The sequence below is a fragment of the Schistocerca americana genome, chromosome 2 (assembly GCF_021461395.2).
Source record: "Schistocerca americana isolate TAMUIC-IGC-003095 chromosome 2, iqSchAmer2.1, whole genome shotgun sequence".
Lineage (NCBI taxonomy): Eukaryota > Metazoa > Arthropoda > Insecta > Orthoptera > Acrididae > Schistocerca > Schistocerca americana.
This window is the reverse complement of record NC_060120.1, coordinates 669,685,878-669,699,314: the sequence shown is the minus strand read 5'-3', so window position 1 is coordinate 669,699,314 and position 13,437 is coordinate 669,685,878. Positions and strand designations below refer to the sequence as shown.

General features: G+C 40.1%; 1 protein-coding gene across 1 annotated transcript in view; it reads left to right on the top strand.

Moving 5' to 3' along the window:
* The window catches only part of LOC124594906 (intraflagellar transport protein 140 homolog), a 263,104-nt gene that overhangs the window by 193,366 nt on the left and 56,301 nt on the right, over positions 1-13,437 (top strand). The window contains exons 19-20 of the mRNA XM_047133380.1: positions 4,025-4,169; positions 4,288-4,482. Coding sequence (XP_046989336.1) covers positions 4,025-4,169; positions 4,288-4,482 — 340 coding nt within the window. The remainder of the gene's footprint in view (positions 1-4,024; positions 4,170-4,287; positions 4,483-13,437) is intronic.

Genomic DNA, 13,437 nt, shown 5'->3' with positions numbered 1-13,437 from the left:
AATGACTAATGTGATGTGGTGACTTAAACCATTTTAACCCCATAGTATCCTTGAAGTTGGTCCAAGATTGAAACTGGTTGGTATTTGGGTTTTAAAAAAACAGCAGCTGATGGTTCAAATGTGCATTTTATACCTTAAATTATAGTTTCATCAACAGCACTGAGTACAGTGTGGCACTAGTGTTGTATTTTTAAAACAGATACCTGTTTTCTCAGAAGATTCATTTTCGTTGGTATAGTGACTCATTATTCAGAATAAATTATATCTTCAAAGATGACACTTTGAGTTGCAGACAGGCACAATGAAAGGACTGAAACACATTAAGCTTTCAGCCAAAGCCTTCTTCAAGAAAGAAACCACACACACACACACACACACACACACACACAGTCACAAAATGAGGCATACCTCATGGATGCATAACCGTCGTCGCTGGCAGCTCGACACAGGAAGTATCTGTCATAATGAATGAAGGCATCAGTTTGTAGTGGAGCATGGGAGGACAAGAGATAGTAGGATAGGAGTGGGGAGAGAGAAGAGTGCTGTCTGGCAAAGCATGCTGGGACTAGATGGAGACATGACAAGACTGTGGGATGCAGCTTCAGGAGACTAGGGGAGGGAGGTGGTGGGGGGAGGAGAGTGAAAAAGGAGAGGAGCAGAGAAGGAGAAAAACAGGTGGGAGCATTGGCAGAGGGCAGCACACAATGAGGGAGAGGGGACTTGGATAGGGAGGTGATACAACAGAGGGAATGGAAACTATTGGCTGGAGGGACAGTAGGCTACCGTAGGTTAAGGCCGGGATAATTACGGGAGGGAGAATGTGTTGCAAAGATAACTCCCATCTGTGCAGTTCAGAACAGCTGGTGATGGAAGGAAGGATCCAGATGGCGTGGGTAGTGAAGCAACCATTGAAATCAAGTGTCTTACGTTCAGCTGCATGATGTGCCACAGTGTGGTCTACTTTGCTCTTGGCCACAGTTTGGCGGTGGCCGTTCATCCTAGTGGACGGCTGATTGGTACCGTATTTACTCGAATCTAATCCGCACTCGAATCTAAGCCACACCTGAAAAATGAGACTCGAAATCAAGGAAAAAAATTTTCCCGATTCTAAGCCGCACCTGAAATTTGAGACTCGAAATTCAAGGGGAGATAAAAGTTTTAGGCCGCACCTCCAAATCGAAACTAAGTTGGTCCATTATGATACGAGACACAATTGAGGTCGAATGAATGACGATACAGCTACAGTAGTTTGGTTCGAGTCGTAAGCTTAGCAATTAAGCTTTACCAGGTTTGCTATGCGTCAGGCGCTCCGTCCATATTTATACGGGTACCCTTCCTTCTTCACGTGCTTCGTCTGGTTTGAATTGATTGCTTATTTTTCTTTGATCTGATAAGTGCCGTTATGTGTTTACGTCACTCTAAGCTGAAAATGCATTACTGTACTGTGTCATGCATTGTTTGTCGCATTCTGATAATGAGTGTTTACGGCCTGTAGCCGCTCGCGGCTTGGCTTGCTCTTGTGCGCGGTTACTTACACTGCTGCTTTCTTTGATAATGATCAACAAGAACCAAATAATAGACTGCATATGATGGAAGATGTTCTGAATGAGAGTTTAGCGAACATTTTTCTCCGTTTGAAAATGTTTGCAGACGCCTCTTTAGTACATTATATTCTGCACAGAAATTAGTCATCTTAGATTTAAAAATCTAGTCAATTGCTGTGCTTCATTTCTGAATGTATTACTATTAGGCATAAGAATAATACGAATATAAACATGACATGATTTGTGTATTCTTCCGTGTTTGCTGTGCTCTCGCTCTAGTTTCGTAGTTTATTAGGCGGACAGGATTTAAATGAGACAGCAGCAAACACGAAAGAATACATGGCAAAATATTTATATTCATATTATTCCTATGGTGAAGAGAATACTGCATGTGATTCACAATTCATAAAAGTTCCTAGTAGCAACCATCTCTTCTCACAGGTAGGAAAAAATTCAGGACGTAAAGTTTCCCATATTGACAAACATCCCAAACAGTCTTGCCACTCGCATTTTCGTAGTACATTGAAATGCTGCTAGAAGATGAACAATACGAAATTTCTATTTACTTTGTTGGATAATGTATGAAAGTGCAGTGGTCGAAACTCGGGGCGGAGAAAAAAGCTCGTTTTCCACCTTTTTTTTTTTAAATTTATTTACTGACGAAGAGGTTTTGGCGCCAGTATTTATCTTTGTGCCTGCAAAACATGTCTGTTGTAGCGCTACATATATTTGATGGCAGAAGTAAGCTGTGGTGGCACCTACCAACATTTTTCAGAACTCCCGCTTACTTTGCACTCGATTCTAAGCCGCAGGCGGTTTTTTGGATTACAAAAACCGAAAAAAAAGTGCGACTTAGATTCGAGTAAATACGGTAGTCATACCAACATACAAAGCTGTGCAAATCTTTGCAGCAGAGCTGGTATATGACGTGGCTGCTTTCACTGCTGGCTTGGTCCCTGATGGGGTAGAATAAGCCTGTGGCAGGACTGGAATAGGAAGTGCTGGATGGGTGGATTGGACAGGTCTTCTCCCCAGGGATATGATCCCTGTGGCAAGTGACTGGGAGTGGCATATGGATGGACTAGGATGTTGTGGAGATTGGATGGGTGGCAGAACACCACTTTAAAGGGGGAGAGGGGGGAGAGATCTTGGTTAGGAGGTCCCTCATTTCAGGGCATGATGATACTTAATCAAAGCCCTAACAAAGGATATGATTCAGTTGTTACAGTCCGGGGTGGTATTGGGTGACAAAGGGGCACTCCTTTGTGGCTGGTTCTTGGGGTTGGTGAAAGAATTGGGGATGTGTGGGAAAAGGAACAGGAGATCTGTTGCACACTAGATATGGGCGATAGTGCCTGTCATGAAGGCCTTGGTGAGACCTTTAGCATACTGGGCAAGAGGGTAGTTGTCATTGCAGATGCCCCTCTCCCAGGTGGCCAGGCTGTATGAAAGGGATTTTTTCCATATGGAAGGGATGGCAGCTGCAGTTACTGTTGGTGGTTGGTGGGTTTAATGTGGACAGAGGTGTGGATGGAGCTATCAGAGAGGAGGAGGTCAACATGCAGGAAGGTGGCGTGCTGACTTGAGGAGGACTAGAAGAATATAGGAGAGAAGGTGTTGAGGTTGTGAAGGAATGAGGATAGGGCGTCTTGGCCATGAGTCCAGATCGTGAAGATATCATCAATGAACCTGAGCCAGACCAGGCGTTTTGGGCAGGTAGAAAGATTTTCTCTAGATGGCCCATAAACAGGTTAATATAGGAGAGTGCCATGCAGGCAGCAGTGAAAGCAACTGTGTCATACACCAGCTTTGCTGCAATCATTTGCACAGCTTTTTATATTGGTATGACTGCCGACCAACTGTGCACCAGAATCAGTGGCCACCACTAATCTGTGACTGAGAACACAGTAGACCATCATATGGCACAACATGCAGCTGAACAGAATTTTCTTTATTTTAAGGGCTGCTTCACAAGATGGGTCATCCACCAACAGCTTTTCTGAACTGTGCAGATGGGAATTGTCTTTAAAACACATTCTCCACTCCCGAAATTATCCCAGATGCAACATACAGTGACCTACTGTCCCCACATCCTGTATGGTGAGTGGCAATCTAACCTTTACCTAATACTGTTGATAGTCCAACCTGGAGTTTCCATTGTTTAAATTAGTTCTCCAATTTTCAAAAAGTGACATTGTTATTAATGTTTGTCTTTTTTTGTTTCTTCCTTTCCTGTCGAGAAAGAAGCTTGTGGCTGCCAACTGTCTCCTTCCAAGTAATGTGATGTTGTCTATCTATTTCAATCTTCCTCAGTGCAGTGTGGTAATTTTAAATATTTGCTCAATTTTATACCCATAATCTCATTACTAAAGTAGTAGCAGGGGTGGTGTAGTTCACATATGTAAATCTGTGTTGTCACCTTTCACGTTCCAGGATTGTTTCGCACATTTATAAATCTCATTTCATCTCCTCTCTTTCAGAACACAGCAGTACAATGCTTTGCAGTATATTGCTATTGATCTGGATGCTAAATCTGATCCTGAATTGGTACAAAAATGTGCCCAGTTCTTTTTTGAAAATAAGCAATATGAAAAAGCTGTTGACCTCTTGGCGGTGACAAAGCAGGTAATAATTATGTAGTTAAAAAGTAAGAGTAAAGAACAGGAATATAACATAATACACTACTTTCAGTTTAGAGAACTGCTGCCAGTTAACAATGTAATAAACTGCTCTTTTCATGTAGCATGTAGAAGCATTGGAGCTGTGCCTGGAACATAATGTTCCTGTGACAGAGGAACTTGCAGAGAAGCTGACCTTGACAAAAGGGGAAACTGATGAAGCAACAAGAGTGCATGTTCTAGAGAAGGTGGCAGAGTGTGCTATTGTACAAGCAAATTATCATCTTGCTGCTAAAAAGTTTCTGCAAGCTGGAAGCACTGTGAGTTTTTAATTAGGTGTACTATTGTCCACACTAACAATAAGAGAGGGAAAATAAAATGACTTTGATATTCATGTTCAGTACTTAACAGTCCTTGCTAATATTTACAGTTTTATTCAAAATAGAAAAATCTAAGTTTTCAAATTTACTCTGCTTGAACCTAGTTTGTTCTAAAACCATAAGATCTGGGTTGTAGCTGAATAGTTGCGTGTAATGAAATTTCCCTTAGAAGGTTCTGTTTTAATTTACTTCTCATAACACATTTGTTTTTCAGTTTTTGAATCATTTATTTGTACACTATGGTTCTTCTTGGCACTGGCACTTTTCAGTATCAAAATAATAAACTGTAAAAGGAAAAGTGAGGTGCTTCCTAGCTATGTGAAATTATAGCTCCTTCCTCAGTGGGGAGAGAAGGAAGGGTTGAGGAAGGTTAAAAGAAAGGGAAGGTCACTCAGACCCAAGGATGAAAGGACCCCACATGTGGTGAGGATGGGGCAGACTGCTGTGACAGCAGTCACAGTGTGCCATACTGCATGCCAGATAAATGTCAGTTTCTCCAAGGTGGCTACGAACTACAAAGGACGGTCTTCATAAAAGTCTTCACATTTATTCAAGGCACGATGTATAAAGTATGAGTCCTAAGAAGAGTTGTTGGATAAAATACACAAATTCAGTAAAGTTCATTTAAAAGTGAAGTCCAAACTGGTTTAGTTATGTGTTCCTGATTTAAAGTCCAAATCATGCTATCTGGCATGTTGGGCATTGTCCGGTCTGTAAATATTTTAAACCAGAGTAAAAATATGAATGGTTGTTCGAAATTATTCGATGATCATTGCTAGCCAATTCAGGGATAACTGCTTGTAGAACTTGGAGATAACTGCTGATTACTTCACTTCACTAAAATTATGATTCAACTAGCTATTCTGGAGCCATGGCTTGCTGAATACCAGCTGAGCTGAAGGTTACTTGTCCCACTCTATTTTCATAAACAGGACAAGTGTAAGGAAATAATGCAGTGATGTTGACTCCGCCTGTCCAAGTAGCACTTCCTGCAATCATAACCATAAATGTATTTTTGTTACTGTCAGGTTGGCAACCCATTAGACAAGGCTGAATGGCGGAAGGACCTAAGTCCTAAGATACATTACTAGATACTACAGGTGGTCCCTCTCATAGTGGTGTCTGTGCAGGTGGTCCCTCTCATGCTGGTGCCTGCTGAGTGACTTGCCCTTCCTTTTAAGCTTCCCCAACCTACTCCTGTCTCCTTCCCGAGGAAAGAATGATTAGTTCCAAAAACTAGAAAGTGTCACTTTTTTGTTTCGTGTGTGTCTAGTAGCAGCATTACAGGAGACTCCAAAAAAATAAGTTACACATTATTATGGCAGGCAAGTAATTCTTTCTTTCTCTCTCTCTCTTCTCTCTTTCTCTCTCTCTCTCTCTCAGGACTGAAAACAGACAGAGATATGTGGTTTGTTTTGGAATAAGTTTGCACTCATGAATGTGTGACAGAGATGGCAGGCAGCACTGTACAGCACACGCAACTACAAGGCAACATCATGAGTAAGGACTTAAATGTTGAAGTTTTCATTATAAGAACAATGTACAACCAGTCATTTTTCTACATTTGCATGGTTTGAAACCAATTGAAATTCATCGCCATTTGAGTGAGACAGTGTTATGGGCGTATCTAATGTCTATTCATGGATGCAACAGTTCAAAGAAGGCAGAACACTGTGAGACAACAAACCAAGACAGTCTCGGCCTCGCACAAGACTCTGCCTATAAGGTCGAGCAAGTGGAGAAAGCTGTGTAAAGGATTTCTGAATGACTGAAACACATCACATCCAAAGTTAGCATTTCTATGGGATCTGTGCACACAATCCTGCATGAAGGCCTGAAAATGTGAGAAGTGTGTTCCATGAATTCTGACAGATAACCACAAGGCTGCATGCATGTTGCCAGGCAACGTTACACACAATGACATGAATGAGACTTTCTTTTCATCATTGTGGCAATGGATGAGACAAATCCTGAAACAAAGTGCCAGTCAACTCAGTGGAAGTGAACATAAAAAAAAAAAAAAAAAAAAAAAAAAAAAAAAAAAAAAAAAAAAAAAAAAAAAAAAAATTGAGAAAGCACCAGTGTTAAAAAAATGATGGCTATGTTCTGGGACAGCAGTGGCATAATTCTTACTCATTGCATTCCAATGGGCGGTACAGTGACAGGAGCATCCTTCCGAGGTGTTTTGAAGGACATGCTCCTTCCAGCAATGTGTGAAAAATGGCTGGAAAAGGCTGCACGTGTGTTCTTTTGCAAAGAAAGTGCATCAGCACATTGGGTGAACATGATGTTGCAGTTTTTTGTGATAACAGCTTTGAAGTGATTTCTCATGTTCCATACTCACCTACTCTGGCTCCTAGCAACTTTGGGCTGTTTCCAACGATGAAAGACACTCTTCATAATTGCACATTGACTAGCTGGGCCACTATTGCATCAGTGATTTTTCAGTGGTCAAACCGGGACTAGTGCAGCAGGGGATACAACCCGTCGGCTTTGAACAATGACGTCATTCCTTAGTCATAGATCGTAATGTCTTCACTTCGAGGCATAGATAATAAAGCAGTTCTGTGTTCTAATAAGCACTATCATTAAAATAATTGAATGTTAATCTAAAAGCGATCGCTTGATATTCGGTACATCATTAAACGTGAGATTTAATTAACTTAATTGTTCGTTTTTTATTCGGCCGGTACTTAATATTTTTCGTAATGATATTGAGGTAATGTGGATTATTAATTTTTTATTATAGAACAATTTGTAGTGTCTTATTTTCGTTTTTTGGCTTTAAAAAAAAAATCTCACGAGATAGAATAAACTGATCCTACTTTATTAAGCAATCAATAAAAAAAACTAAACTAAAACATAACAGCTTTTGCTGTTATGTTTTGGTTTGCTTTTATGTTTTAGTTTAGTTTTTTTATTGATTGCTTAATAAAGTAGGATCAGTTTATTCTATCTCGTGAGATTTTTTTTTTAAAAAAGCCAAAAAACACTTATTAGCTACTGAAGGGAGCTACAACACTAAGAAGAATCACTTCTCGGCTTTTGACAAGATCAATGTTTATCTCTGTCGCATTCCTTTGTTTCTCAACATTCTCCTCAGCTCTTTCATCTTTGTAATACATGGTCTCTGACGACTTGTGACGTCATTGTTCAAAGCCGATGGGTTGTATCCCCTGCTGCACTAGACCCGTCAAACCAGACTCCTAAAGAAGTGTCCCCAGTGGTCATGGAATCATGGCACAATATTGTGAAAAGTGTGTATGGCTGCTGGGAGATTACATTGACACAAGCTTAACAGTTTTCTTGTGGTTATAGTCTGTGGCAGTGTTTATGGGTTCTGGACTAGCGATGCACATTAGACAATATGCAGCTAGCCAATCAGCACTCTGTGTTTCTGTGCTCCATACAGTGTAAACTTCCATTAGATTTGAGCATTCTATCACATTTTATGTACTCAAAACTATGATTCATGGATTTCTGTGGTATTTCGTGTATTTGGTGAGTTTTCTCATAGTGGTTGAAATACTTGGAAGGCACCAAGTGTTTCACAAACAGACAAGGGACCTTATTTTTAAAGTATACTCATTCTTCAAATGAGAGGCATATTCAGGCAAGCTGGTTTGCGATGTTGCCAAAGTGCAGGAACATAACATAGTAGTTGTCTGTGCACGTTCAGCTGAGTTGACTATACAGCATCGTCGGTAAAGCAAATGCCAGACTGAGATTCATTGGAAGAATCCTAAGGAAACGCAATCCGAAAACAAGAAGTAGGCTACAGTACGCTTGTTCGCCCACTGCTTGAATACTGCTCAGCAGTGTGGGAACCGTACCAGATAGGATTGATAGAAGATATAGAGAAGATCCAACGGAGAGCAGCGCGCTTCGTTACAGGATCATTTAGTAATCGCGAAAGCATTACCGAGATGATAGATAAACTCCAGTGGAAGACTCTGCAGGAGAGATGCTCAATAGCTCGGTACGGGCTTTTGTTGAAGTTTCGAGAACATACCTTCACCGAGGAGTCAAGCAGTATATTGCTCTCTCCTACGTATATCTCGCGAAGAGACCATGGGGATAAAATCAGAGAGATTAGAGCCCACACAGAGGCATACTGACAATCCTTCTTTCCAGGAACAATACGAGACTGGAATAGAAGGGAGAACCAATAGAGGTACTCAATGTACCCTCCACCACACACCGTCAGGTGGCTTGCGGAGTATGGATGTAGATGTAGATGTAGATACCTTGTGAGCCGCCACTGACTTTAGTTTGTGAGGGAAAAAAATTGGAGGTGTTATAACTTGAATGCCCTTTGTTATAATCATAGTAACCATGTCTCTCTATACAACTGTCAGAACATTCTACCAATCACTCAGTTCCCTGACAATAGAAATCTGCTCCTCAATCGTAGAGCAATTTCAGAACAGCTATGTGAATTTTCTCATTACTGGAACATTTCTTTCCCCTCGGGTGTACTTTCAAAAGATGGCAATCACAAGGTGCAAGATCTGGACTTCCCAATTAGCATCACTCACATTTTTGCAACCTTGGTCAGATTTTTGGCACCATTTCACTACAGCTGGATGCGACATTGTATTTGGTCCATATGCTGCCAGTATTTCATGGTGACTCTATGTGCAATACTACCCCGCATATTTTAACTTTGGAACAAATTTCCAACTGCTGCTGTGATCTACATCTACATTTACATGGATACTCCGCAAATCACATTCAAGTGCCCGGCAGAGGCTTCACTGAACCACCTTCACAATAATTATCTGTTATTCCAACCTCCAACAGCGCATGCTAAAAACGAACACCTACATCTTTCTGCATGACCTCTGATTTCCCTTATTTTATTATGATGATCATTTCTCCCTATGTAGGTCAGCGTAAACAAAATATTTTCACATTCAAAGGAGAATGTTGGTGATTGAAATTTCGTGAGAAGATTCTGCCACAAAGAAAAACACCTTTCTTTCAATGTCCACCCCAATTCCTCTGTCATGTCAGTGACACTCTCTCCAGTACTTCACGATAATACAAAATATGCTGCTCTTCTTTGAACTTTCTTGATGTACTCCATTAATCCTATCTGGTAAGGATCTCAGATCGAACAGCAGTACTCCAACAGAAAGTGGACAAGTGTAGTGTAGGCAATCTCTGTAGTAGATTGTTACATTTTCTAAGTGTTCTGCCAATAAGACGCAGTCTTTGGTTTGCCTTCCTCACAACATTTTTTGTGTGTTCTTTCTAATTTAAGTTGTTTGTAATTGTAATTCCTAGGTATTGAGTTGAATGTACAGCCTTTAGGTTTGACTGATTTATCATGTAACCAAATTTTAACGGATTCCTTTTAGCATTCATGTGGATGACCTCACACTTTTCATTATTTAGGGTCAATTGTCAATCTTTACACCATACAGATATCTTTTGTGAATCATTTTGCAATTTGTTTTGATCTTCTGATGACTTTACTAGATGATAAACAATAGCATCATCTACAAACAACCTGAGATGGTTGCTCAGATTGTCTACTAAACCATTCGTGTTTCACTTGATGACTTTCCGTTAGTTACTATGAACTGTCTCCTTTCTGACAGGAAATCATGAATCCAGTCACATAACTGAGGCAATATTCCATAAGCAAGCAATTTCAGTACAAGCCACTGGTGCGGTACAGTAGTGAGAGCCTTGTGGAAATCTAGAAGTACAGAATGAATTTTAAATCCCATGTCAGTAGCACTCAACACTTCATGTGTGTAAAGAGCTATTTGTGCTTCACAAGAACAATGTTTTCTAAATTTGTGATGACTGTGTGTCAATAGACTGTTCTCTTCAAGGTAATTCATAATGTTAGAACATAATACATGTTCCAGAATCCTGCTGCATATCGACGTTAATGATATGGTCCTTTAATTTAGTGGATTACTTGTGCCTTTCTTGAATATTGGTGTGACTTGTGCAACTTTCCAGACTTTGGGTACGGATCTTTCGTCAAGGAAGTGGTTGTATATGATTGTTAAGTATGGATCTATTGCATCAGCATACTCTAGAAGAAACATAATTAGTATACAGGTTGGAGCGGAAGACTTGCTTTTTTTAAGTGATTTAAGTTACTTCACTGCTCCGAGGATATCTACTTCTAAGTTACTCATGTTGGCAGCTGTTCTTGATTCGAATTCTGGAATATTTACTTTGTCTCCTTTGGTAAAGGAATTTTGGAAGGCTGTGTTTAAGTAACTGGTTTAGCTGTGTCTTCGAATATGTCCATTGCTACCATGCAGAGAATGTGCTGAGTGTGTCTTGCTGCTAGCACACTTTACATATGACCAGAATCTCTCTGGATTTTCTGCCAGGTTCCAAGACAAAGTTTCACTGTGGAAACTATTGTAAGCATCTCGCATTGAAGTCCATGCTAAGTATAGAGCTTGCTAAGAGGTCAAGTGTTTTTTCACAACTGTTTACTTGAACTAACTGCGCGGAATAATTTTCAGAAAAAGTGTTTTGCACCTATTATCTGCACCACAGCAGAACTGTTTCTGCAGGAAACATGGAACATGCAGTCTCACTTGAAAATGCACCACTCTTGTTGTGCGATGGTCTTAGTGTGGAACAACAAATATAACTTATTTTCTGTAGTCCCTATGTACAGTTTGCCTCCTGAAGGTTAACCGAGTGATGCGGCACAGTGGTTAGCACACTGCACTCGCATTCAGGAGGACGACAGTTCAATCCCGCATCCGGCCATCCTGATTTAGGTTTCCCATGATTTCCCTAAGATCACTCCAGGCAAATGCCGGGATGGTTCCATTGAAAGGGCGTGGCCAGCTTACTTCCCCGTCCTTGCTGTCTAGTCTCCTCACCACAACAGCCCAACCCAACCCTCCATAAGGTAAGCACTGGCCAGCTATTCAGTCTCATAGCTTATTAGTTTTCTTGACTGAATTTCTTTTTGCTATAGTAAAGTTATCACTTTTTGTCACAGATGGAACTATATTGAGGCAATCAATTATAAATCCCACCAAAGAAAAAAAATACTACTCAGAAACTTTTTTGCAGCTTTGTACTGTAGCACCAGTCTTATGTAAAATTCAGTATTTCACATTCACTCTGCAAATGACTGTGAGATGTATGGCAGAGGGTACATCGCATTGTACCAGTTATTAGCATTTCGTCCTGTTCCGTTAACATATGGAGTATGTGAAGAATGATTGTTTGAGTGCCTCTCTGCATGCAGTAATTATTCTAATCTTATTCTCATGATCCCTATGTAAGAGATACATAAGGGATTGTGTTATATTCCTAGCGTCATTATGTAAAGCTGGTTCTTTAGACTTTGTTGATACTTTCTCGGTATAGTGTATGTCTTTCTTCAAGAATCTTGCAGTTCAGTTCCTTCAGTACCTCTGTGATGCTCTCCCACAGTCAAACAAACCTGTGACCATTCGTGCTACCCTTCCGTGTCTGTGTTCAATATCCCCTGTTAATACTGTTTAGTACAGGTCCCACACACTTGAGCAAAATTCTAGAACTGGTCACACGAATAATTTGCAAGACTGTAGAGTGATTGTACTTCCCCAGTATTCTACCAATAAACTGAAGTCTACCACCTGCTCTATCCCCGATTGAGCCTATGTGATCATTCCATTTCATATCTCTACAAAGTGTTACACCTAGGTATTTTTATGAGCTGGCCAAATCCAACAATGACTCATTGATATTATGGTCATAGGATACTACATTTTTTTCATTTTATGGAGTGCACAATTTTACATTTCTGAAAATTTAAAGCAAGTTACCCATTTCTGCATGACTTTGAAATCTTATCAAGACCTTACTGAACATTTATGCAGCTTCTTTCAGATAATACTTCATATATATATATATATATATATATATATATATATATATATATATATATATATATATATATATATATATATATATATATAAAAAAAACAAAGATGAGGTGACTTACCGAACAAAAGCGCTGGCAGGTCGATAGACACACAAACAAACACAAACACACACACAAAATTCTATATATATATATATAAAAAACAAAGATGAGGTGACTTACCGAACGAAAGCGCTGGCAGGTTGATAGACACACAAACAAACACAAAACATACACACAAAATTCAAGCTTTCGCAACAAACTGTTGCCTCATCAGGAAAGAGGGAAGGAGAGGGAAAGACGAAAGGAAGTGGGTTTTAAGGGTGAGGGTAAGGAGTCATCCCAATCCCGGGAGTGGAAAGACTTACCTTAGGGGGAAAAAAGGACAGGTATACACTCGCACACACACACATATCCATCCACACATACAGACACAAGCAGACATATATGGTTATAATAATAGAGGGAAACATTCCACGTAGGAAAAATATATCTAAAAACAAAGATGATGTGACTTACCAAATGAAAGTGCTGGCAGGTCGACAGACACACAAACAAACACAAACATACACACAAAATTCAAGCTTTCGCAACAAACTGTTGCCTCATCAGGAAAGAGGGAAGGAGAGGGAAAGACGAAAGGATGTGGGTTTTAAGGGAGAGGGTAAGGAGTCATTCCAATCCCGGGAGCGGAAAGACTTACCCTAGGGGGAAAAAAGGACGGGTATACACTCGCACACACACACATATCCATCCACACATATACCCTCTCCCTTAAAACCCACATCCTTTCGTCTTTCCCTCTCCTTCCCTCTTTCCTGATGAGGCAACAGTTTGTTGCGAAAGCTTGAATTTTGTGTGTATGTTTGTGTTTGTTTGTGTGTCTGTCGACCTGCCAGCACTTTCATTTGGTAAGTCACATCATCTTTGTTTTTTTTATATATATATATATATATATATATATATATATAATGGAAGGAAACATTCCACGT